Raw genomic sequence first — 27,413 nt, 5'->3', positions numbered from 1 at the left:
TCAGACAAAAGTCTAGAAACTCTTCAATGCATTATTGCTGTAGGACAAACCACAGAAGCGCAGTTGCAAATATGCCCCCTCCCCCCACAAGGTACCAATTGTAAAGGGAAACCGTAGCATCCTTTGATAAATGCAGGTCAAGCTGTTTTCTGTTCTTCTAACCTTGGAGAGACATTAGTGAAAGCGAAGTAGTTACTTTCATGCAGGATAATTTGAAGCATAGCGCTGGAATCTGTTTCAAGCCAAGCCAGGCACTCCTCTCGCTGCCAGCAACAGTAGACGTTTTACCACACAAGGTGATGCCCACAAGTGTATTACCCCCATATTCTACCAAGAGACGAGGGCGTATCGATACTGGAAGCAAACGCAAACTCGGCGACCTCTGGCACCAGTCCTCACTATTATTTGGCAGGTGCCACTGCTTTGACTGCACGAGATATTTTGGAAAAATAGGTCGAAAAATGATATAATTTTGGAAAATATTTTGGGATTAAAGACTCGTCAAGTCCAGGAAAATAAAATAAAAATATTTTGCTTTCTTACATAATTTTTATTTTAAAATGGTATTTGTGTAATGTCAAAAATGTTATGCATTCACAGAATGAAGAGTTTATTCATGTTGGTTACAGAGAGATAAGGTTTTATCTTTAGCTCTGTCCGGTGCGGCGTTATCTGTCAGAATCACTTTCGCTATCTTCCCGTTTGTTCTTAGGTTTCCGCTTTGCATTCTCCGCTCCGTCATCGCTGTCCTTATCCCAGTCCTTCATAGAAGCTCCCATCATGAAGTCATCGCGTAGGATGTTCCATTCTGATGCGTTTTGCGTTTTTGCAGCAGCCTGAAATGAGCAAATAGATGCAAATTAAAGAGAACGGATAACTACAGTGTCATTTTCTCAAATAAGTTTATTATTTGCAAAGTTATGAGCATTTTTCTAAATATGCTAATGTGGCACTAATAGCCAAATAGGAGGTGACTATTTCTTTTCACTCTGGGCGGTGTAATGTTTTCTGTATGACGCTGTCCAATCAGAGTCATACAGATCTCCTCTTCCCTGCCCAGCAGCACAGAGTGATCATATAGTATACAGCTTCCATTCCCGACTGTGTATTCAACTGGTGATATCTCCAGATGTTTCACAGCTGGGATCCTGGTGGCATATGAAAGATTAGAATCTCCTCTTTCATATGACACCAAAACCGCTGTTCTAGGTGGTCCACATCCGGGGATATGGCTATTTGAAGTGATCCCCCTCACTCCAGCCTCGGTCTCTCACACTGTGTGAAGCAGCTTCATGCTGATAGGTCAGAGGCTCTGAGGTAGCTCCACCTCAGGAGTCGTGTGAAATAACACCCACTTGTCAAGTATAGCCTAATTTGCATATTTAGAAAAAAAGCTCATAACTTAAAACTTTTTGGGACACAATTTTCACTAGAATTATCAGTGTGACCGCGCCTATCAGATTAGCGAGGAGATAGGGCATTACCAAACTAGTGACGCAGCCTCTTTAAAGAGTCAGTGAGCTGAAAAAAAAAAAATGGCTGACGAGTGGGCACTATTCCTGGTGGTATATTAGAGCCAATCTAAGGTCTCTGTCTGTTGCTCCGCCTCCTCTCTCACAGCATGCAGTCTCAGACACAGAGATAAACTGAAGCTGCATCCCCCTTCTCCCGGTCTACTATTTAATATACAGATTTTTTCGGTAACTGAGGAGGTTTCTGAGCATTTATGGACAAGATTGAAAGAAAACTACAGCCTCCTGGAAGGGAAGGAAGATGCTATTCTTCTCTAATAAAATATGTTAAAATGTTTCATATATTTATATGTACTAATTTCTGAAAAATGATAATAGGTGCGCTTTTAAAACAGGATTATAAGAGGAGATATTAACCGGAACGATATAAAGCTTGAGTCAACGCATCTAAAGAATCCCATACACATAATATTGCTTTTAGCAGGATCAAATCTGATATTTATGCATTGACTTAAAGAAGCCCGGACCGAACTTGTGGTCCGTAAAAGGACGTCCTATTTTCTTTGCGGTCCAGGCGAAGCACGAACCGTGGAAACCACGGTAGTGAGCATTGGACCATAGGATAGAACGTGTTCTAAACTATCCGCAATTCCAGATAGTGTGAGACCGCAAATGCACTGTTGTGTGCATGAGGCCTTAATAATAGGCAGGGAGGAGGGAGATGCAGCTGCAGTTTCTCTCAGTGAGACTGCGTGCTGTGAGAGGAGAGTCCAGAAGTGGGGAGACGTCTTATTGGCTTGGACTGTTGAGCACAACCTAAGTGTTAGGCCCCATGAAGATGACCGTATTTTTCACCCATCGGTAAATACGGATCCGTAGTCATTTATAGTCATCCATAAATCATCCGCATACTCGGAAGGGTGTCCGTAAATACAGTCCGTATTGCATCCGTAATGCATCTGTATTTACGGATCCACTAAAAAAAAAAAAAAAAAAAAAAAAAAAAACAGGGAGGAATCTAGGGTAATTCCCTGGCATCGCATAGCAGCGCTTCCGTAATTACGGACGGCTACGAATGCAAATCTGTAGCCGTCCGTAATTACGGAAGCGCCCATAGACTTCTATGGAGAGTCTGTTCCGTAATTACGGACAATAAAAAGGACATGTTCTATCATTTCTACGCCACGGACATCCATCCGTAAAAATATGGAAAGGTGTCCGTAGCCCATAGAAATTAGTGTGTCCATAATTGCGGATGAGAAATACGGTCGTGCGCATGGGGTCTTATACCAGGAAGAGCCCACCCACTCAGCTGGCACCTAAAAAGATAATATGAACTTTCCAAAGGCAGAGGCATGAAATAGCCCAAAAACAAAAGATTATCCACACAATTTCAGGCTGCACTACATTTACTATACGTCTACAGCCGCCTAATGAGTGACAGCGATTTTTTTTATATTGATAAGTTCCCTTTAAACATCCACCCATAATATTATATTGGGTGTTGGATAAAAATAAAAGTTACTGTACAAATGCCGAATTCTCTGCAATGATGGGACACACTGGTAGCTGGGATGTGTTAGGTAAATAAGGGAGAAAAAACACACAATTACAGAGGACCCATCAACCGGTCAGCTTCTCCTGGTCTGTGCAGGTAAATACTTCTCCATGAAATAACGCTAGAGCATATTTTTCTTAGAACTCGACTCCTCTGTTATTCCGCCTGGAAATTTATGAATAGATTGGCAACTAAGTGTTACCATTCCACCCGTCAACTGGGACATGCTCCATGGACAAGTGGTAATGTCCAGTTGTCAATTTATTAAAATCACACATTTCCTGGAGGAATAAGAGAGGAACAGCACAATGCAAAATTCTAAAAAAAAAAAAAAAAAAAAAGATGCCCCAGACTTGTTATTTCGTAGGGAATTCAAGTATTTACCTAAACAGACATGTCGGGAGATGCGATAGGTCTTCTAGGCGGTGTTGTCCAGTTTAGAAAACCCAGTGTCATACACCCTATTAGGGAATTTTACATTAATAGAGGGGGGGGGTCCTCTGTTCAAGATCCTCATCTCTTGGCCAGAGTGGAGAGAGGTTACATAGAGCGTCTCTGACTCTGGAGGACCTGTCCTGTATTACACAGACAACACATTGACATAAATGGACATTGTGTAATTCTTAATTTCTCCTATGGCGGCGCTGCAGGGAAACTGAACACCTACTGCCAGGTTTCCTCACAGATTACAGCCGATTACTGGAGGTTCCAGCCGGGGGACACTTTGTGATCAGTTTATTGTCAAGGCACCCTTCTAACAAGTAGGGATTGTCCAAAGTGGAGAACCCCTTTAAATAACAAGAGAGTAATGTCCCCAGGAGCTATTTATTGAAGTGACCGGTCCTTCCTCTCCATTTACGGTCCCACACTTCTATGACACGTGCTGCAATACTGGACAATTAACACAATATTGTAACAGATAGCGTAAAGTGTGTGGCAAGCGTTAAGTCATTTCTGATTAGCCGTTCAGATTTCTTAATGTCCGTAGATCAAAAAGCCCTTTCACTGGAGCATGTAATATCTGCATTCCTATGCCCTTCCATAAAGATCTTACAAATGACTGTATGCTAAAACAATAACTAGAGTCTGCCAAAGTGTTAACGGGAGAACGATTAGAGACAAAATTATACAAGAGCGCCACCATGTGGTCAGTGCAAAAGGAATAGGAAAAACAACGTAAAAAGACCAAAAGGCCGGCATTATCTGTAGATGTATTCTGAATGACCTATCCGATATGTAAATTTGATAAATCACAACTAAGGGGTCATCTCACGTACCGCTAAAAGGAAAAATAAGGGTGGCCATGACCTTACATAGTCCACTGTGTTTCCGAATCCAGTCTACATAGACCAAGAATACCGACCACTATCTGTCCCCAATACCGCATTGAGAAGAATGCTTGGATTGGTTGAGAGTGCATGGTTAAGCCGTGCCACACAACTTCAAGGGAGACAAAGGGTCGGCCAGGTTGAAATCCAACAAGTCCGATCCTTGTTTCCACCGACGGCAGACTGCCCCATATACATAAGATTGTGGGTGGATCCGTCAACGTTTTTCTAATGTGTATGGCCAACCGGAGCGGATGGCTGAGCAGCCATAAGTGGTGTTTCAAGGAGTATCTTACAGAGTATTTATGCCGCCTTCAGCTTCCGGCACCGACCCTTGCATAGCTTCCGGTGCCCGAAGGCTACCGGAGCAGGGTCCGGCTGTCGGACCCCCACCGATCACATACTGACTACCTACTGTGGATCACCTGGACAACCCCTTTAAGAACGATAAAATTAAAACTTAATTTAACCTGCGCAATGAACAGCATAAAAAAACAACAACTAAAAAAACAAAAAATGGCAGAGTAACTGTTTTTGTTCATCCCGCCTCCCAAAAACAGGAATAAAAAAGAAAAAGTAACCGAGCAGTCCTATGTACCCCAAAAGATACCAATGGAAACTACAAATCGTCCCGCTTAATAAAAGCCCTGGCACAGCTCCGTTGACGGAAAAATAAAACCTTTATGGTTCTTTGAATGCAGAGACAAAAAAACATTTTTTTTTCAAAAAGTTTTTATATTGCAACATTAAAAAAAAATACTATTTAAATTTGCCATCACCGTAAAACGTAACGACCTGCACAATAAAGTCAACGTATTCTTTATGACGCACGTTGAACGCCTAAAAAAATAGAACCCAAAATATCCACGTTCTTCAATTGTGGGATTGTATGGGGGGGATTATTACGCTGCATCTATAACATAAATGATGGGTAACCGGTCATGTTTACATGGTCCCCCGTAGTGCTCAGAGGAGGGATCCAGAGGAGACATAAGACTTATATCCATGAGGTATCTCCTTCTAGTCAAATCAGAAGCTGAACGTTGGACCCGCACAATGTTTGTCTCCACTGAGCTCAGCTGATGGGCAGATGCCAAGTTTTTCCCTTCCTCCGGTAAAGCTCCCACAAGACATTCTGTACTCTCCCAATAACGCTGTGGTGTTTGCTTGTCAACAGCCCAAATCCGAGCGATAAACTTGTGTAAAAGAGGTTTCTGCTATTTGCACAGCCCTGATACAATGGCAGCCTATAAAACAGGCAGGGTCTTCCTTTGTCTTCAGCGCAAACAGTCGAGATAAAGACCCCCACCCACGTCTGGTTTGAGCTTTGTGCACCTGTTGGGACATTTACTGGATGACTCATTCCTATATTCCCCAGTGTCATGGCTCAGAATGATACACCATCAGGAACCTATTGATGGATCCAATCGGATTGAGAAGATGGTCTTCAACCAAACCCGGTGTGAGATGTCCAATACTCCGTAAAAATCCTGGGCATTAGAAACGCCGGGTTGGATGTCCTTGGTCTATACCTGGTATAGGACATGCATCATTTGCCTAAACTTGTCATAAGAACAGGAATCGGTAAGGATCTCACCGATCTCGATCGATCAATATATGGTGGACCATTAGACGCTCTATGGATTCCATTTGAGGACGCTAAATAAAAGTTGGCTCCTCTACCATCAGAAACCTGAAGCTTTATATTGTTTTCCACATACTATGAGGACACCCAGGTATATGGGAAAGACAAATGTGATTGAAAGAACTGAAGGGAGATGATGAGGACCAGCAACAATAGGGAAGGAGACAACCCGAATAATCATGAGCAGACGGAAGAGCCAAAACACACAACATTCGGGAGAAGCTCTTCACATGGTCATCACAAGTCCCAATGAACTCAATATTGCCCCCAATACTTTAGGATTATCTTTTATGTTTGAGTAGCTGTGTCAATAGGCTGGAGCTTTCAGGACGGCTTTCAGGGTAGGACTATATTGTTATATGGCTTCTATGTCCACAAGGCAGATAATGAATGTAATCCCTGACTATACACAGCAGTAAGGGAAGAGGAATCTTTGTTTACATGGAATGTCAAGAGGTACCAGGCTGCGAACACTCCGGATTTCCTCACCTATAAAACCAGTAATGGGAGAGACAATGAGGTGGGGGAGAAGACCACCCAGTGACTGCACCACAATGGCAGACATGGGGCTCACTGGGATAGTCGTGTCACTGCTATGGTGTCAAAAGGGATTCCTTAAAAAATAAAAGCTGGAAAAATTGGCTGCAAGGACGACCCTAAAGGATAACCTTGTATTTAGGATCTGGTCTACATGATCACTAGGGCTGGGCAATCAATCAATCGAAAAATAATCAAAATTCAGCGCAATTATTCGACGTCATCTTGCGAATTAAAGTCTGTTATGGGGGTATTATACTGTGGGGAGGGCAGTTATTGGGACATTATACTGTGGAGCGCAGTTCTACACCGCACTATATGGTGTGGCGGACAGTTATGGGGAGCATTATACTCTGTGGGGGCAGCTATGGGGGAATTATACTGTGCGGAGGACAGTTATGAGCCGCTATAATGTGTGGGGAGAACTATGAGGGCAATATACTGTGAGGGCAGTGTCATGGGGTGTAGTAAATACATTAGTGTAGAGCAGGCGCCGGGCAATGTCGTAGCATGCAAATAGGGGCGTGGCATGCAAGAAGGGTGTGGCTTAAATAATTGTTCATTAATAGTAATAGAGGTTACATGTTCAATTAATCGTGATTTGGATTTAGGTCATAACTGGCCAGCCCTACTTATCACTGACGTGTCCCTTAAAGGGAGAAACGGCTTTGACAGCGCTATAGCCAAGTACGTGGACAATCCGCGCCCATCAGGCACCGCAATTCTAGAAATGGCTGAGAGAAATGACAAATGGATGCATGGTGAAAATCTTCCAAATTGAGGACCGCAGGCCATTTTTAATCTGAATTCTCCAGTCTTCATATATATATGGCCGTATTACGGACCCATGTGGTGGAGATTCGTTATGCGATGCCCATACAATTTTGTGCGCTGTCCTTTTGTGTTTTTTTTTTCCTTACAAAGACGTTAGAGAAACACTGGCGGAATGCGCGATTGCTTGCTGTATTACGGAGGTTTTCTGCCCTACAAGTAATAGTTCCCCACAGCGGCCCCATACAATGAATTACGAACCCCTAAGGCCCAAGATGCCCAGACACTGCCGTATGGGGTCTCCATAATATCTCTTGTGATAAAACGTGCCGCGATTGTTTATTTTTTTTCCCAAGGGGTCGTCCAGGATTAGAAAAACAGGACTGCTTTATTCCAAAACAGTGCCACACCAATGGAGCGGAGCTGCAATACCACACACAACCCATGGACGAGTGAGGCGCTGTTTCTACAAGAAAGCAGCCATGTTTTACTAATATTGGAAATTACCTTTAAAGGGGTTTTCCCATCAAAGACATTTATGACACATCCACAGGATAGGTCATGACTGTCAGATAGATGCGGATCCCACCTCTGATACCCGCACCTATCTCTAGAACGGCGCCCCCTAATCCCCGTTCTAGCTTTTTCTGCTCCCTCTGACTCCCCGGCCACTTTCTGACTATATGGTCTGGGGTTATGAAAACAGCGTAGCTCGTTTCCGTAAGTCCCATAGTTGTGAATATCGGTTACAGAACTAGCGTAGCATGCGAGCGACGCTGTTTTCATAACTACCATTCAATTCTACGGAAACAGCGTAGCTCAGCGAGGTGGGACACGCACCCATCTGACATTTATTACATATTCTGTGGAAAGGTCATAAATGTCCCATTGGAAAACCCCTTTAAAGGATTCCGTATGAACCCGTCAAATGGACCATGGAGGTACGATTTTTATAGGTGTTGTATTAAGGATAGGCACAACATGGATCTGTACTACTGTTGTGTGCCCGAGGCCTTAGTGACTCCATGTGCCCTTTCAGGCTCCGTTTAGATACAAAATTCAGTGGGAAAAATGCGTTTGCGGATTAGGGCGAGAATCTGTAGCAGAAATTTGTGGCTGACCCTCGGATTTGTGTCGCGGATTTGCAATTTGATTCGCATGCAGACTCGACCCCTTATAAACAATGGCGGTTACCTATTAAAATCAAGGGGGCACTTACGGTAGGGAAATTTTCGCCCGTATTACAGCGCAGAATACGCACTGCTTCCGCATCAAAATCCGTATGAAAATCCGCAGTTTTAACATAGTCTAAGACCTCACGGACACGACCGTGCATTTGCGTCCGCAATTTATCCTTCTTATTGCGACCTATTTATTTCTATGGCCCCCACGAACTGACCGTGGTTTTCACGGATCCAAGTTTTTTTCAGACACAGCGCCATTCTTGTGTTGTGTCTGGTATTCAATAACTTGAAAAAATTGCAATACCAGACACCACCTACAGACAAGTGTGGTGCTGTCTCTTTCTTTGGTCCTCTGTGGCTCTCTGTGTCAGGCACCACCCCTCATGCCCTACACTAGGCATAGCAAGTTTTCCCTGGAGTGTTCCTTTATCAGGGCAAGGACACATGCACATGACCGTAATGGTTTTTACTGTCCGCAAATACCGATCCGTAGTTATCCACAACTCATCCGCAGACGGCACGCTGTCCACAAATACAGTCCGTGTTGCATCCGTATTTATGTATACGCAAAAAAAAAAAAAAACAGAGGAAGCTTGCGTAATCAGCTGGCGTCGCATAGCAACGCTTCCGCAATTACGGACGGCCACGGATCCACCTCGGTAGCCGTCCACATTTCTGGAAGACTTCTATGGGCGAGTCCGTGTCGTAATTGCGGACAAATATAGGACGTCCTATAATTTGAAGGGTCATTTCTACAGCACGGACACATCTGTAAATTTACGGAAAGGTGTCCGTGAACAATAGAAATTAAAGTATCCGCAATTTCATCCATAATTACAGATGAAACCAACGGTGGTGTGCATGGGGCCTTAGGGCACCTACATATTTCATTCGCTTTTTTTAGTTCTATATGGGGTGGAGGGGAAAAGAACAATATACCTTAAAAAAATAAATAAAAAGACACTTAAATATCTAAAGTTAAAAACCAAGTGTCCCGGCATGTAACTTTACTCAACCTCAAAAAAACGGTGAGCCGGTCAGAATCGAACATAACCAGTAGCCAAGAACCAAGTCATCAAGAACACGAGCAACATGAGAGCAGGTTATTATAAAATAAAAGCAGCGCATGACATGCAGGCGCTCAGCTAGATGTATTACCCTCTTAGATGGAAGTGACTTCATAAACCCCCCAAATATGATTCCTGGAGCAGAGATCTTGGCAAACAAACCGTGCAAGAACGCGTGTGTTTGATCTGATTCATTCTTCCCCAAAGGGCCACAAATAAATTAAATGCCGCGGACTGAAAAGCCAAAACAGAGTTAAAGACCCCGGGAAAGACAATGACCAAAAAAAAAAAAAAGAAAAAAAAAAGAAAAATAAAAGCAATAGGTTGAACAAGGATAACGCAATACCTTGATAAAACCACTGGAAGATATGAAAGGGAAACGCTGGCCCTGGTCCCAAATATAATGAACACCATATGGGCATTCAAACACTTATACGGTGGGTGAAGGGGCAGCGCACATAAAGCAAATATTCATCAGAAGGGACTCCGCTGAAAATATAAACAGCGAGTAGACTGCACTCACTGGGAAAAGACCATCGCAGCGGAAGAAAGAGGCCACCTGTAAGACACCGTGTATACAGAGATAGGTAGATACTAGATGGATTGACGATTTGTTGGACTGATTGAATTTTTTCTGTCTGATTTTACGGTTTGCACCGAGGGATTAGATTTTATGGAGGTTCCTGATACCTTGAGCCTCCATGGTGGATAAGGAGGCTGCCGCTTTTCACAATCGTTTTGTTAGAAGGTTCCCTCAAAGAGAAGCTGATCACAGGAACCCCCAGCAATGACCTAACATTTTTGTTACGCTTTTAAATGCATTATTCAAAAGGTAAAAACCAAAAAAATGCTCCATAGCGCAATAAATTTGTGATGGGTAACGTTACTAAGACAGGTTATGGTGACCAGAGATGGTTGTGCAATGGTGGGGCACAACACTGAAAAGCGTATGAGGTAGAATAAAATGGATCCAGACGATTGGAATAGCGGATCCAGGCTCCGGGCCACCAGAAAATCGTTCAATGGAGGAAAAAAAAAAAAAAAAAAAAAGCAGGGATACAACGAGCGCTGCCACCATCATTTGGAAAAGTATGAGTTCAAACATCTATTGGACATACAACGCGTTTCGAAAGGTTTTCTGGAGCGGTCTTGAAACGCGTTTGTCTAATAAACGTTGTATCCCTGTTTTTTTCCCTCCACTGAACGATAAAACTTCATTAGGTCAGGATCACACACAAGCAGTTTTTGGCCCGGTTTATTTAGCCAAACCCAGGAGTGGACACAAAAAAGAGGAGATGCACCTCTGGCGTTGGCTCATAAAACGGATGCAAAAACTGCATCAAAACGGTGTGTGATCCTGGCTTAAAAAAAAAAAAAAAAAGTCTCTTGTCCAGTTCACCTTAGACTCTTTTCACACTACGTTTAGCACGGTCCGTTGGAGGTTTCCTTCTGGAGGATTTCCCGATGAAAACATATACTTCTGATGGATGCCACGGAGTGCCATCCAATATACAAAAGGCTCCGATGTTAAAAACTAAAATACATACTGTGTGGCGTACGATTTTTACAGGATGACTCTGCAAAGAATAGCGCGGTCTGCTGCACTATTCCACACAGCAACAAAATGGTACCTGACGGAGGCCAAAAGGACACGGTTAATGGGAGCCTAAGGGCACATCAGACGTATGCGCTGGAAGCTTTCCTGGAGCATATGGCAACCGGACACGGCAAACGCAGCCCAAAAGAGCCCTAACAGGTACAGCCGCCCCCTGTCTATAAGGGTTAAACAGCACAGAGGACCCTTTACACCCATCAAATGGTAGGCAGCTGTGAGCAAAAAGACCCCTTTGATTGGCTGAAGAAAAGAATCGGTAACAGTTACATAAGAACCGTGCCGCGGCGCACCCATCTCCCTGCGTTCAGTGTCATTCCTAGAAATACGCAGGAGACTGATCTGAAAGCCTAAATATGCCTGTACTTGCGTCAATGTGACCACGGTGTACAACGCCCCCCCCCCCCCCCCCCCAATGGATCAAAGGTGGTGTGTGGTTTGGGGGTTATTTGCTAGATACAACTGGCAGGATCACATGTACAGTGATGTGGAATGTGTTGGCGCTATATAAAATCGACATGAACGTGAGGCCAATATATACTTAAAGGGGTTTTCCAGGACTTTCATATTGATGGCCTATCCGTAGGACAAGTCATCAATATAAGATCGGTGGGGTCAAACTCCCGGCACCCCTGACAACCAGCTGATTGAAGGGGCCACGGCGTTCAGCTCCGCGGCCTCGTCGGTTTACCAGGCACAGCGCCGTACACACCTGTAGTGGCTGAGCCTGGGATTGCAGCTCAGTCCTATTCACTTGAATGGGCCCGGTACAGCAATCCCAGGCACAGGCACTATGGAAATGTACGGCGCTGTGCCCGTAAACTGGGTCCTTTCAGTCAGCTGATCAGCAGGGGTGCCGGGAGTCGGACCCCCACCGTTATATTGATGACCTATCCTAGGGTTAGGCCATCAATATGAAAGTCCTGGAAAACCCCTTTAATGAGGAATTGCATAAGTAGCAATTCCATATTATGTATCTTCTGCAGGCGGGAGCGATCTGTGGGAAGTTCTTCGCCTGTCAGCAGACACGGGATGTTTTACGGCACCCAGAATACAGATTGCTGTAAACAGCAGCCACCGCTGGGGGTGATAATTTGGCAGCACCAGTCGTAGTGTTGAGTTTGCTCTGCCACTTGTGTTATTTGAACCGCTGTGCAGAGCTACGTAAACGATGGGAGCGATCCATAAAAAATCTGCCGCCACTACCGTATTCATCATCGACCCTAGAGACGGAAAAAAAAAAACGGTTCTACAAATGAGCTGAAGTGCTATGTGATGCGGAGGTACGTCTTAATCTTAATGTAATCCTGATGAACATGCAGTCAGGCTTTCTTGGCTCTAGATGTGAAGACGGATCGTAAAAAGCATAAAAGTTAATGAAATCCAAAGCTGGAGACGGCACAATTCATAACAAACTCTTTCAAGGTGTACGGGGAACGCAGAGACGAAGATAAAGCTGGAGCCGCAGAGTATATGCTAATTCATTAAGCAGGTTTCCTCTTTCCTTACTAAAGTGTTCCAACGCTTAGTTGTAAAGAAAAGTTTTTTAACTTCCTAATATAATATACATCTAATAACGGTGTATACTCTGCTTGCGGTCAGTGAATAGAAACCTTTTGCTTATATCAGAGGCTGAAAAGTGAATGGTCCTCCAACAATTGTATGCGGTTTGGACAATCCTCCGAGCTGAAGCCATCTGGACTCTATTCTATCTACACTGATACACTGTAGCAAACCATCAAGACAAAAATGAGATTTGTGCTTGCGGAGGAATTTCTAGAGCCCTCTGAGGTCAGAAGTTTTAGGTCTGTACAGGATTTAAAAAGGGGAAGAATTTTGGACGAGCCCTTAAAAGTGGAGTCTATACAAATGTGCAATACACTACCCGTATGGATTCATTGGCATTATGTTGTTGCTGCTTGGTCACTCCTATGCCAGTTCCGTGTTTGCAATAGAAGGTAGTAGATACAATACAACGTGATCACAGCAGCCATTCAGGGTATAATCTGACAATCGGCAGAATTGTGATTGCAGCTCTGGAGTATAACACAGGTTGTAACCGAGAATCAGTAAAAGAGAAGTAATGTATATACAAAGTTACTCAACATCTCATGTATATCATATCTATATGTGGGCTTTATAGTGGTGTTAAAAGGTGGACATGCCCTTTAAGTGCCAAGTATCTAAACGGAGAACGGAGACCTCCACTGATTGCTAAAAAGAAGCGGCAGAAGCGCTCGGGCGAATATATCATCACAACATTGAATGTCATCTCCCGGAGGAAAGGACTTTAAATTTATAACACATCAGAATGTGAGCGCTCAAATTCAGCCCTGAACGTTTATTTGAGTGCAATTACTCTGTAGTCATTCGCCGGCACCACAATTTCAGACTAAAATTGCACAGAGGGGGAGGGGTAGCCTGAAACGGTTTTCCGTGCCCAATACATGACGACGTGTATGGAATGGCGTGAGCAGGTATTACAGGTACATGCCTCTGTCTGCCAGTTGGTTACATAAGAGAGGTGGCGGGTCAGGGAGTGCTTTTAGAAGGTAAAAAGTTGCAGGAGGGCGTGCAGACATTAGCAAATAAAAAAAGGTGGAACCCCCCCTTTAAATGTTAAAAGCTTCTCAGCCGCCTCTGCCTTTGATCTCAGATCTGAAGTAACCTTTCCACATCAGGCGTTGGATTCCGAGTATCTGTTATTGAGAGACATAAAACCATACGATGGTAACTTTCAGCGTGGCCAGAGTACACACAAACAAAAACCATATGACAATATGTTTATGTGGTAATTGGATCAAGCACGGCTTCCTGGCATCCAAAAAGCACTTAGATGATGAAAAAACAAAAAAAAACAAAACAGAGGTATAAAAGGAGGGCCCCAAGTGCACCCCCCCCCCCCAGTCAGGGCACATCAAAGTGTAAACAGCAACACTCCGATACCACGGGCTCCGCACACTCTGTTACTGCCGCACGACCTGGGAACATTTGTTTTTTAGATCTCGTCTATTACCGAATACAAACCACAAAAACATTTTCCAGGAGAGAGGACTTGGGCAGGGATTTGCAGGGGAGTTCAGATGGAAGGAAAACTGGGCCCATTATTACAAGCATTAGCTCATGAGAGGCGCCGCTCGCTGCCAAGGCGATTTAAAGAAAACCCAGTTGCCTACTAGGCACTTTTTAGAAGGACATTTACAGCACATTCTGTTCAGTGCTGTGAACTCAAGACGAGGGGGGGGGGGGATGGGGTGGGGGGAGTCAACGCGGACCCTTGTGCTGCTCACAGCTCAATGCCGGATTTACCTGGTAAGGACGAGTCAGACTTCTTTATATTTGGTCTGTTTAGAGGGTATTCAAGACTCAAACATTTATGGCATATCCACCTGATATATCATAAATGTCTGATGGGGGTTCCACCTCTGGACCCCCCACCTATCAGGACACATGACATCCATTTCCGATACAAAGTGGCTGCTCGTTGCCTCAACTTCTATAGGCCAACAATGTAAAAATCCCCAAAAGTTCCACATTAAAGGGTAACAAACTTTTAAAAAAAACTTTTGACATGTTATAGTGACATGTCAGAAGTTTTGATTGGCGGGGGCCCGAGCACCGAGAATCCCACCGATCGCTAAAACAAAACGGCAGAGTTTTAGGGATCGTTTTAGTGTTCGGTAGGGGTCTCAGTGCTCAAACCTTCATGATCAAAACTTTTGACCTGTCACTAGGACATGTCAAAAGTTTTTTTTTTAAAGTTTAGTTACCCTTTATCTCCACGGTATGTACTGTGACATTACAACACACAATTGTCGCCGTCACGCCTCTTCTTGCTAATAGATTTAAAGTGTAAGGCCAAAAAGACAAGAGATCCCGCTCCTAAAGCCAAACAGAAGAAACCGTTACAATGACTATAGTTTTAAAGGCAACACTGCCCCCTGCAGGCTGTACTGTGGTACTTCCCTAGATAGTGAATAAAATGTCGTATAATGAAAAGTTCTGCAAGCTTCACTACACATTTATTTTAGTTCATCACCATTTTCAAGATCTCTTCTTGAAAAGAACAATTATTTTTGACATCCACAGGCTGATAACTGGTACAGACCTAACAACAGCTGAGGGGTTGTTACAATTGTTTGCAGTTTAAACAATCAACTATGAGCGAAACAGTCTGGACTCCAGACTGATACACTGTTGCAAACAGCTACAGTAGAAGTGTGCTGCCGATGTATTTAGCTCACAGTGGATGGTCTAAACTAGATTCAATTGTAACAAAGCCTCAGCTGCGAGGAGTGTTTGATTTTTTTCAAGCAAGAATGTTTTCAGTCGCAGAAAGCAAGCAGGGATCTAAAATGGTGAGGAATTGAAACAAAGTATATAAGAAAGTTGCAGAACTTGTCATACAATGATTAGGCTTTTCTGTTTCCTTAAAATTGATGGCCTATCCTTAGGATAAACCATCAAAATTAGATCGGTGGGGGTCCGAGCGCTGTGTCCCCTCATTATTACCAGGCACAGTTCCGTACATTTAAATGCAGCTGCATCCAGTATTACAGTTCAGTCCCATTCCCTTGAATTGTAATATCTGGAACTTCCGCTACTAGGTACGGAGCAGCGTCTGGTAATCATTGAAGGCGACACGGCCCCTTTAAACAGATGATTGGGGGTGGTGTCGAGATTTGGACCCCCACCATTCTAACATTGATGGCCTATCCTAAAGTTCAGCCCACAATTTTAAAGAACCGGAAAATGCCTTTAAGTCTATATACAGAGGCATCTGTTGAGGAGTGCCGGCTGTTGCCGCATGCTGGAGGCCTCGTTTACACTGCACGGATTTGCCACAGCCGAGTTTCTTCAGAAATCAGTGACTGAAATTTAGATTTCTGCAGAGAATTGGCCACCGGATCGGATCCGAACACGGGTTAGCCCCTTAGTAATTCAATATAGCCATCCGTGGATTCTGAAAATGCTGTGGATTTTAACATCTTTATCATTCCATGCGGATGTTTTTGTTTTTTTTTTCAAAACAGCGCCACATTTGTCTACAGGTTTTGTGTGGTATTGCAGCTCAGCCCCATTTACTTATATAGAACTGAGCTGCGTTACCAGACATCCCAGGAAGAAAGCAGCTATGTTTACCTAATCCTGAATAACCTTCAGCTTCCTTCTTTGGACAGACAGCAGCGTCATGTCCTGAAACATTGGAACTGTCCTGTTACACGTCACCAAGAACAGTCTGGCGCCGCACAGTTGGAGCAGAACTGTCATATACGAATATACATATGCCCCGTCACCAGGCAGAACGCACCTTCTTCGGCCGTTGTCGCTCCGCTGTCTCGTCTTTGCTCTCCTTCCCTCTCAGCACATTGATAAAGTCTTTCTTCGACACTGATGACATAAGTTTACTCTTCTTCCTTTCAGAGGGTCCGACTTCTTTTATCTTATCATTCATGTTACCCTGGTGGGTCCTTACTGCATTGAATAATTGTACGACGCCTCTGTGGGAAGGAACACAAGTAATCAGTCGGTATAATAGAGTCCTGAGGATATGTAATAAATGTCTGGTGTCGGAATACCCCTTTAATTTTATGTAGCTGCACGGTAAACACAGGGGGTCCATGGAGCCTCAGGAAACTGATTGAAACTGGATAGTTCATCTGACAGCTTGGAAATCAATGAATGCCGGAATATAATTGCTATGGGCTTACACTTTGTCTCATGTATTGCATCTCAGCAACAAATTATTGCACTGGGATTAAAAGGAAATCTAAAAAAGTGAATACACACACCTATATATCAAGGCTAGACAAAACCATACCGCCTGGGGGAATTTCTGCTGTGACTACTGGGGAGGTGGAAAAGGGCAGGACCTGCTGTGACTGCTGGGGAGGTGGAAAAGGGCAGGACCTGCTGTGACTGCGGAAAATGGAGAGACCTGCTGTGACCACTGGGGAAGTGGAAAATGGAGAGACCTGCTGTGACCACTGGGGAAGTGGAAAATGGAGAGACCTGCTGTGACCACTGGGTAAGTGGAAAATGGAGAGACCTGCTGTGACCGCTGGGGAAGTGGAAAATGGAGAGACCTGCTGTGACTGCTGGGGAAGTGGAAAATAGAGAGACCTGCTGTGACTGCTGGGGAAGTGGAAAATAGAGAGACCTGCTGTGACTGCTGGGGAAGTGGAAAATGGAAAGACCTGCTGTGACTACTGGGGAAGTAGAACGGTTAAGGGACCTGCTGTGACTACTAGTGAAGTGGAAAAGGGAGAGACCTGCTATGACTACTGGGGAAGTGGAAACGGGAGAGACCTGCTGTGACTACTGGGGAAGTAGAAAGGGGAGAGACCTGCTGTGACTACTAGGGAAGTAGAAAGGGGAGAGACCTGCTGTGACTATTAGGGAAGTGGAAAGGGGAGAGACCTGCTATGACTATTAGGGAAGTGGAAACGGGAGAGACCTGCTATGACTACTGGGGAAGTAGAAAGGGGAGAGACCTGCTGTGACTACTAGGGAAGTAGAAAGGGGAGAGACCTGCTGTGACTACTAGGGAAGTGAAAACGGGAAGACCTGCTGTGACTACTAGGGAATAAGGGGAGGGGATCCCTGGTTAAGATTTGTCCAAGCCTGAGCTATAGATATATACACACATAGAGCGTATTATATTTTCCTATTAGAATCCTTTGTCCCACTTCTTCTTCTTACATAAATCTTACGGCTCCTCTGTGGCTGATCTGAAAACGTCTCTTATTGGAACCAGATTACGAACAATCTTCAATATTAGTTTGAAAAACATTAAGTGAAATATAAAAAGGAAGTAAAATGTTGATTATTTTCACCTTGTAGCCACTCTCTGCAGACTCCTCTCGGCTTCTCTGTCTTTGACAACATCTGGCTGGACTCTGCACATCGTCTCCCACTGTCTTTTTTGATCAAACTGCAATAGGAACTGAATGTCAGTCACGGAGCACAAGGAACGCGAAGGAGAAGACACACGAAATGACTGACAATGAAGCGTCGCGCTCCGATCTCACCTCATGTCCATTACGAGGAACCACAAAGAGCCCTCACGGGGGAGTGAAATGACAAACATCAGGTGACCGGATAGGAAAAGGAATATATATATATATATATATGACGGTATTGAATAAGCTCCTTTTTTAGCCTTGGGGGGATTACTGGAGGGTCCTGGACTGCAGCGGGGTAAACTTTCTTCTACCATGGGGTGTGTGATTACAAGTCGGGTTGGGATCACAGGTGTTCTGGTTGGTAAGAGGGTGGATCAGCGTTCCCTACTGTGATTTGGGGTCCCTTTTTGCTACTCTGCTGCATGGGGTCTTTTTGTGTGTGCTGGAATTGTCTTTTGAGGTGCAGGGGAGCTTGGACTTTTGCAGGGTGGGGATTAGACTTCGGTGGGCCTTTTTTGAGAACGGGGTAGCAGCATAGTGTCACAAATCCTTCTATTTGCTGTGGAAAGGATCTAAATATGTGATCTGACCATGATGGGACATTCCCTTTAAAAGAAACACTTTCGTAAATTTTTATCATCAACATATTAAAGGGGTTTTCTCAATCATTATTTATCACCCTGATCGGTGGGGGTTTGACCATAGGGACCCCCAACTGATCCAGAGAATGGAGGTAGAGAGTGATCACTTCACTCTGACCGGGGAGGAGCTGGGGGACGACACTTTACACCCCCCCCCCCCTAGAAACTGCCCAACTTGTAGTATAATGTAAGAAGCCTTGAAGGAGACGGCTTCCGAGAGTGGGAAAGCTGGGTTATATCTCAGTGACGATACGTTCCGAGACTGGGAAAGCTGGGTTATGTCTCAGTGACGATACGTTCCGAGACTGGGAAAGCTGGGTTATATATCAGTGACGATACGTTCCGAGACTGGGAAAGCTGGGTTATATATCAGTGACGATACGTTCGGAGACTGGGAAAGCTGGGTTATATATCAGTGACGATACGTTCTGAGACTGGTCTAACTAGGTCTATTAAGAGAACACTGGAGCCGTCATTCTGATCGCCCACCTGTTATAATGATTAGCTTGGCGATCACCTCCCCCTTTTCCTTTGCAGCAGGTCGTAATCTGACATTACCATTCAGGAGGTTTAACCCTTTGTGATCACTGCTAGAAAAGTACAATATTTTGTATTTAGTTCTTAATTGCGCAGTACTGCCAAAATAAGCAAATAAAAACGTCCAAAAAGTTTATTTTAGTTTTTTTTTAAATATGGAGTTGAAAAAAAAAAAAATACCCTTTTCGGAATTTTGTTTCCTCCCAAATCATTTCTGCTGACAATGGGCACAATCTGTGCTGTATATATTGGGGGTCGTTGTAACGGCAATTCCCTGATAGAGGTGAAGGCAGGAGCGTCCAGTCCAGAACAACCCCCTGTGAATCAACCAATCACCCAAGGCTTTGCCCCCTACGTCCTGAGCAGATGAAGTCATGTTCCCCCACGGCCACAAGGTAAAGCGTCTATTTAGGAAAAGCTGAGCGGCCTCATTAAGACCTTGTTTTTAATAGTGTTGTGTTCGCAGTCATCTCGTAATAAAGCTGCGCTGCACAGACCCTTCTTTCATCGCCTCCCGCCGTATAATACTGGGCAGACCGAGAATGAATTTATGACCGAGTTTTGGCTTTTCATCAAAAGGAGTCTAATTAACCCCCTAGCATTCACTTCATAATAAAACCGTCCAAGCCCAGGACACCGCACTGAGGTCACGTGAAGATCCGCAGTATTACAACATTACAGACATCGCAAATAACGCAAGAAACCGCAATATACAAGTGTGAGGTTAGTGAAAGGAAATGTAGAAATCGCATCACGAAGCTATCCCAAAGGGCGTCCATACACAGTACATGATCGTCGGACGAACCCGCCAATTTCAGCTGACAAAAAAAAAAAAAAGACTTAGTGATCAGCTTATAGTCCAGGTACTAGTAGGGAGAGTTCAGGGAACCCCTTTAAGCTTTTAGCTATCAAAGCGGATCCCCAAAAATCACCAGCTATCAGCTGCTATAGCCAAGAAAGCGGCAGGCAACAAGTATTTATCCTGCAGTGGCCACTAGAGGCCAAATGTAGCATTACATCGCAGCAATTCAGGAGTGATTCCGTTTTTCCAAGGGACTGAATATCAAATCTACCTAGTCATACAGTGATAGGACTGTGAGGGGGGGCGGGGGGGGGTACATGACTGCATACTTAGGCAGATTAGCCACTGAGTAGTACGGAAGGCCGGGTGTCAACACCTATGGACAGTGCAATGACAGCCATATTGGTCGTCACACAGCTTTCCCAAAAACGGATAAAAGGGGGAATGTGACTTATTATACGTGATATAAGAGGGTGACAGGACTTCTAGTATTTGGGAGTATTCAGGGGTGAAACACTTGTTTGCGAAAATGTTCAGGAGCACAAACAAGATAAAACTTGGCACCAAACTCCCCCCCCCCCTCCTCCTTTCCAACGCCACTTTCATTGGCCATAAATTCAGGTTTTCTTTCATCCGTGCTGGTATTTGCTACTATCAAATATATTTTCCAAATGAAAACCACATTTTTGGAACGATTTCCACTAATCTGCCCCCCTGTTCTAACATAAGGCATGAAGACCCGGCCTCTTCCGTCTGAGGACGCCCGGCCGGTATCTGGCCACTTCTACGCACCTGCTGCTTTCTCTCCAGCCGCTCCTGTTTCCCTTTTTCTTTCTCCTTCTCCACGGATTTGCTTTTCACCAGGATGGTGCTGGCCTTGTCTGAGGGGATTTTCTTGTTAAGGACCTTGGCCATGGCATCTGCCCAGCCTTTATTTGGGTCGTCGGACTCAGCCTGGTCGTCAGTTTCATGGTTGGAGTCGTCAGACTCTTCTCCGCCATCAGAAGAAAAATTGTAGTCTCCCAAATCAGAACCTTCAGATCCTAAAAAAAAAAAAGCCACTTTATAAAATATACACACACACACACACACGCACGCACGCACGCACGCACGCACGCACGCACATACAAGTCTATGGCTTATTCACCTCTCCAGTGATGGGAGTTTTGTTGTAGCCATCAGTGGGGGTAACTGTTCCAGGGACCCTACCAATAATATCTCCTGACATGCCACGGGGTTCCCACTTATAACTGGAATTGTAATAGCATGAGACGGTGGTGGTTTAAATACAGAAACGTATAAATCCCTATAAGCAGTAAGGGTATGTTCACACAAGGCAGATTTCAGTGGCAGAAATTTCTGCAACTAATCTGCCGATTGTCTGAACACTCATTTGGCCAAAAGCTATTCCTCCCGATCCTCCATGGTCGGCTGACCGTACATGTATCCTGAGGAGAAGGAAGTATGCGGCTGTCAGACACTTCTGGTGGCGGCTTATCTCCATGGAGAACAAAACGATTGGGCATATTGAAATCCAACTGCCCGATCCTTCTCTCTCCGACATCTGCCGGCAGGGAAAAGTCGAGAGCCCCCCCCCTAAATATTAGACGGATGGCGATTCCTGTTGGGATCGGCAGGTTCAGATGACGTAAATCGAATGTGTATGAAAATCTTAAAGGGGTATTCCCAGAATTGACAATCACCAGGATAGATTATAACTGTTTGATCGCTGGGGGTGCCAACGATCGCGAGAACAGGGGTACTGAACCCCCCCCGTCCCCTCTCACTACTTGAAATTGAACGGAGCGCTGGTCGAGCATGCTCATGCGGCTCCATTCAAAGTTTATGGAAATGACGGAAACATCGCTTGGCTTTTTCCGTCAGTCGCATAGACAATAAATGGAGCAACGGGTGCTTGCTCGACCACCACTCCATTCAAGCTCCTCCTCACTGCAGGGGGTGTATTGAGAGGGAACGGAAAACTGGGGACCCTCGTTCTCATGACTGGTGCGGCCCCTACCAATCAGACAATTATCTATACTGTGGATAGGTGAGAATTGTCAATTCTAGTACAACCCCTCCAACTATTGGTGTCAAGCGTTCAAGTGGCGCCGCTGATTAGCGTACCGCTGACTGTCAGGGCTCCACTACAGAAGCGACCTGCGCCCGTTGTCCTAACTGCCCATAGATGGCTCTATTTATAGTGCCAATTAGTTGCACCCCCTCTCACTTCCAACATCTGGAGCCCCCGTTTGGTAATTGTATTGGTCCCTTTAACATTTGTGCCTTGTTTCAAGTTAATTTTTAAATGCATTTGACCAGTGAATCCCATCGGGGTAAATCACGTCCCCGCAAAATGAACATCCCAATAAAAAAATATTCAATGTTCCCGTCTGTATCTGTTACTGGCAGCAGAGTAACAGTGACCTCTAGTGGGAGCAAGGAACAGTGCAATGTATCAGACTGATACATTGTAACAAGCTATCAGGATAGGAGACGGAGTGCTGATGCGTTTAGCTCACAGAGAACTGTCTACACTTGGATCAAACTGTAACAAACCCCAGGCTGTGAGAAGTACAATGTGTGTTTCAGCCTTAAAAAACAAGAATATTTCTATTCACTGACAGTAAACTGGGATTGTCACAACGGAGATGAATTAAAACACAAAGTTTATTTTTTAAAGAAAGTTGCAATACAACCGATGCCCCCCGATCGCTAGAAAACTCCATGGTGGATGCCCTAGTTGTATAGAGCGGTCGCCGAGCGCAACCCATTCCATACAAGTCTATGGAAAATTAGGACACAGTGATAGTGGTTTCTAGATCACCCGTAGGATGATATACACCTTGGGCACGGACCTCATCATAAGGGTCTTACGAAGTGGTCCGTGCCCAAGGTGTGGCCCCCCATAAAAGGTGGAAGGGTCGGACGCCCACCAATCTAACATTTGCGCCCTATTGTGGTGTGAACAGAGTCCAATACTAAGCGCAGGCCGCACTCCGTCCCAGCTACTGCGGGTGACGCTCATTTTGGGTAATACCTTCCAGATTCACAAAAACAAACCGATCTGGATTTCCACCCAGAGACCCAGATGGGAGCGAAAATATTTCCAGAGAAGGCGCCAGCAGTGCGGGGAGCGGTTACCTTACACTTCACAGGTTTTCTCATGGTGCATGTGGTCTGATAATGAAAAGCAGATCCCCGGGACGCTGAGCGGCCACTGATCTCCACTTCATCTGCATCAGAACCAGGTGGTCCCAACACAGCAGAGGTGAACCGAGCGCACCACGCAAAGACACTTCATGAGGACAAAGTGCACTAGTCATACACTGCGAGGGGCTATAAAGGGGACCTCCACCTCAACTCAGTGCTGTAAGACATGACCAACATGCTAGCAGAGCGTGGACTGTGTACGCTCAAGCCCTCGGATCAGTGACATCGCTGCGACTTTTGGTTGCGGTGAAATTGCAACCTCAAAACTTGCACAACAATTGCAAGAACTCCGTCCACGCCCATAGAGGAATAGGAGGGTTGCGCGACGGTCACGGTAACCCCCCAATTTTATTGCCATCAAGAGTCACTGTGGAGCCCTAGCCTAAAGGACATGCTATCTGACAACTCTCGTTGTTAGGCAGTCTATCCATAGCAACCAGGTGACGTTAGAACAATAAAGTATACAACATGCCTAGTGGGTTTCCCTAAATTTATTTTGCAAATTGACTAAATCTCCCCATTTTCTTTATGGGTCCGAACAAAATTGGGTCAGCACAGCAGGCAAAAAGGGAGTATTACCTCAGTACTTAAAGAGGCTCTGCCACATTATAAGTGCCGTATCCCCTACATAAGGAGATGGGCGCTATAATGTAGGTGACAGTAATGCTTTTAATTTAGAACAATCTGTTTTCACCACTTTATTAGCGATTTTAGCTTTATGCTAATGAGTGTCTTAATGCCCAACTGGGCGTGTTTTTACTTTAGACCAAGTGGGCGTTGTACAGAGGAGTGTATGATGCTGACCAATCCGCATCATGCACTTCTCTCCATTCTCTCCATTCATTTAATCAGCGCATAGTAACCCTGCGTTGTTCGCTATGTGATGTCTTATACTGACATATTAATGTTACTGAAGTGTTTAGACAGTGAATAGACATTCCTTCCAGCCAGGACGGGATGTCTATTCACAATCCTGACACTTCGATAACGTTTCTGTGGTACTTACAGCAGAGGAAGCGTGTTCTTGCGAGATTACGCTTGCTCTGCTGTAAGTACCACAGAAACGTTAACGAAGCGTCAGGATTGTGAATAGACATCCCGTCCTGGCTGGAAGGAATGTCTATTCACTGTCTAAACACTTCAGTAACATTAATATGTCAGTATAAGACAGCACATAGTGATCTAGCAGGATCCCTATGTGCTGTGTAAATGAATGGAGAAGTGTATGACGCTGATTTGTCACTGATTGGTCAGCGTCATACACTCCTCTGTACAACGCCCACTTGGCCAATAGTAAAAACACGCCCAGTTGGGCATTAAGAAATTCATGAGCATAAAGCTAAAATCGCTCATAACGTGGTAAAAATAGATCGTTTTTCTAAATAAAAAGCATTACTGTCACATACATTATAGCGCCCATCTCCTTATGTAGGAGAGAGGACACTTATAATGTGGTGACAGAGCCTCTTTAAAGCAGCTCCCCGCCACGTCTGCCCAGTAGCCACAACAGCTTCCTACCTATCCAGTAGCCACAGCAGCTAATAGACTTAAGGCAGCCATTGTTGTGGTGGCAGCTGCATTACATTTACAGGTCTATGCTGATGACTAGATCAGGGTTTTATGTCGGACTATCACTATGTGCCGGTATTTCTCTGTTATATTCTGTTGGATCTGTTTATCAGTTGTTATAGCTCCAGGAGATATATATATATATATATATATATATAATGTCAATAGCAGATTATGTAAAAAGGGAATACACCTGGGACCCCCCCCCCCCTCTATTACATCCATATGCCCATCTGAACAGCAGGTGCACAAACCAAAACCTGGTCGCCATCGTGACTAGCAAATCGGCCCTGGTGTATGTACTGTGTGGGAAGGGAGCTCTACAGGAATTGTGGCATAAGGGGAGGGCACTGCTCCGTCTACTGGGAAAGTTATGGAGGGACTGCTGCGACGGGGACTGCTGCGACTACTGGGACAGCAGCGGCAGGGACTGCTGCGACTACTGGGACAGCAGCGGCGGGGACTGCTGCGACTAATGCGGGAAAGCTACGGGGAAGACGGCTGCGACTAATGCGGGAAAGCTACGGGGAAGACGGCTGCGACTAATGCGGGAAAGCTACGGGGAAGACGGCTGCGACTACTGGGAAAGTTATGGAGGGGCTCTGCTGTGAACTACGGGGGTGTTTTGACAGTTTATTGGAATACTTAGAGCCAATATATGAAGAAAATAAAGGATATGGGGACGGGAGAAAGGTCACATGATTACAGCAACAAAACGGCGTGTGGCCTAATCATAAAGAGGGTCTCTGACTCTCACCAGACTTATTCAATGACATACAACAGAGATGGGGCTATGGGGGTGCACAGTAACTTTCGCAGCGTGAAATGAATGAGCCCAAGTCACGTGACACATCACCAGGGCGACATGGAGGTAAATAGCGCAATTCTCAGTCACGCCAAGGTAACACGTGACTGATTTATTATTCTACCCATCAAAGTCAACCGGAAAACCGTACACGACGGGCGGCGTCACTCTGCTGACCATCACAACGCTTGGGAGCGTCCGCCATGCTGCAGAGAAATATATCAAAACTGGTGCAAGGGAGACGTTGCCCATAGCAACCAATCAGAGCCTCACTCCCACTTCTTTATAAACCATGAATGCTATCATCTGATTGGTTGCGGCAATACTATAGGCTTGCCTTGCAGCAGTCTGTATGCCAAGTAGATCAGGTCATGACAGCATTATGGGATTTGTAGTTCCACGCCAGAATAAATAATTCTGAAGACAGGATACAGCCCTTTACCTGCTATACACTGACTGCACACACGACCCTATGTCCATACCTGCAGGGTTACTCTGCTCCGATGCGGCTTCCACTTCCATAGCTGCACAGGATCACACACACGTGTTCAGAAAACTGCTTCCGGGTAAACTCACCTTGGTTTGAGTTCACTTCCTGTCTGAGCGACGCTTGCTCCGCCATGTTTGAGTCGGGAAACCTGTCTTCCGCGGCTCTTCTGCCATCTGGTGGTGAGTACATGCTAGTGTAATGGGCTGATTCTACTCCCGTTATCTTCCATTTGTAATAACAGGAACTTGTTGTAGAAAACGGATAATTCCCCATAACTGCAGCAATAACTCTAATTGTTGAATAATCTGCCTCTGGAACTTGTTCTATTGTTTGGGTTTTATTACACAAAAATTTGATACATTTGATAGTATCACTGATTATAAGCTTAGGTACACTGGACAGTCTCCCATATAATAGGCTTAGATACAATGGACAGTATCACATGATAGGCTTAGATACATTGGACAGTATCGCACTATAGGCTTAGATACATCGGACCGTATCAGATGATAGGCTTTGATACAATGGACAGTGTCGCATGATAGGTTTAGATACAATGTACAGTGTCACATGATAGGATTAGATACATCGAACAGTATCAGATGATAGACTTAGATACAATGGACAGTGTCACATGATAGGCTTGGATACAATAGACAGTGTCACGTGATAGGATTAAATACATCGGACAGTATCACATGATTGGCTTAGATACATTGGACAGTATCAGATGATAGGCTTAGATACAATGGACAGTGTCACATGATAGGTTTAGATACAATGTACAGTGTCACATGATAGGATTAGATGCATCGGACAGTATCACATGATAGACTTAGATACAATGTACAGTGTCACATGATAGGATTAGATACATCGGACAGTATCACATGATAGACTTAGATACAATGTACAGTGTCACATGATAGGATTAGATACATCGGACAATCTGAGGTGATAGACTTAGATACAATGGACAGTGTCACATGATAGGATTAGATACATCAGACAGTATCAGATGATAGACTTAGATACAATAGACAGTGTCACGTGATAGGATTAAATACATCGGACAGTATCACATGATTGGCTTAGATACATTGGACAGTATCAGATGATAGACTTAGATACAATGGACAGTGTCACATGATAGGTTTAGATACAATGTACAGTGTCACATGATAGGATTAGATACATCGGACAGTATCAGATGATAGACTTAGATACAATGGACAGTGTCACACAATACGTGTAGATACTCCAGGTGTACGCACATA

General features: G+C 44.6%; 1 protein-coding gene across 1 annotated transcript; it reads right to left on the bottom strand.

Moving 5' to 3' along the window:
• Window positions 1-520: 520 nt before the first annotated feature.
• RRP15 (ribosomal RNA processing 15 homolog) lies at window positions 521-26,212 on the bottom strand. Its single transcript, XM_075864598.1, has 5 exons — window positions 26,129-26,212; window positions 20,852-21,102; window positions 18,011-18,108; window positions 16,486-16,675; window positions 521-836 (listed from the first exon to the last, which is right to left on the bottom strand). Exons 1-5 carry the CDS (start codon window positions 26,166-26,168, stop codon window positions 669-671), a joined length of 747 nt encoding a protein of 248 aa, XP_075720713.1. The 5' UTR covers window positions 26,169-26,212; the 3' UTR covers window positions 521-668.
• Between the last annotated feature and the right edge of the window lie 1,201 nt (window positions 26,213-27,413).

This window comes from Rhinoderma darwinii, chromosome 4, assembly GCF_050947455.1.
Source record: "Rhinoderma darwinii isolate aRhiDar2 chromosome 4, aRhiDar2.hap1, whole genome shotgun sequence".
In the NCBI taxonomy this organism is placed as follows: domain Eukaryota; kingdom Metazoa; phylum Chordata; class Amphibia; order Anura; family Rhinodermatidae; genus Rhinoderma; species Rhinoderma darwinii.
The sequence above is the reverse complement of the archived record's forward strand: the minus strand, read 5'-3'. Positions and strand labels throughout refer to the sequence as shown.

Excerpts from the sequence above, each read along its gene's own strand:
- RRP15 (XM_075864598.1), bottom strand. The coding sequence starts at position 26,168 with ATGGAAGTGGAAGCCGCATCGGAGCAGAGTAACCCTGCAG. Across the intron at positions 18,109-20,851 it reads GGCTGGAGAGAAAGCAGCAG|TTTGATCAAAAAAGACAGTG; the intron begins GTGCGTAGAAGT and ends TTCCTATTGCAG. Across the intron at positions 837-16,485 it reads AGCGACAACGGCCGAAGAAG|GCTGCTGCAAAAACGCAAAA; the intron begins GTGCGTTCTGCC and ends TGCTCATTTCAG.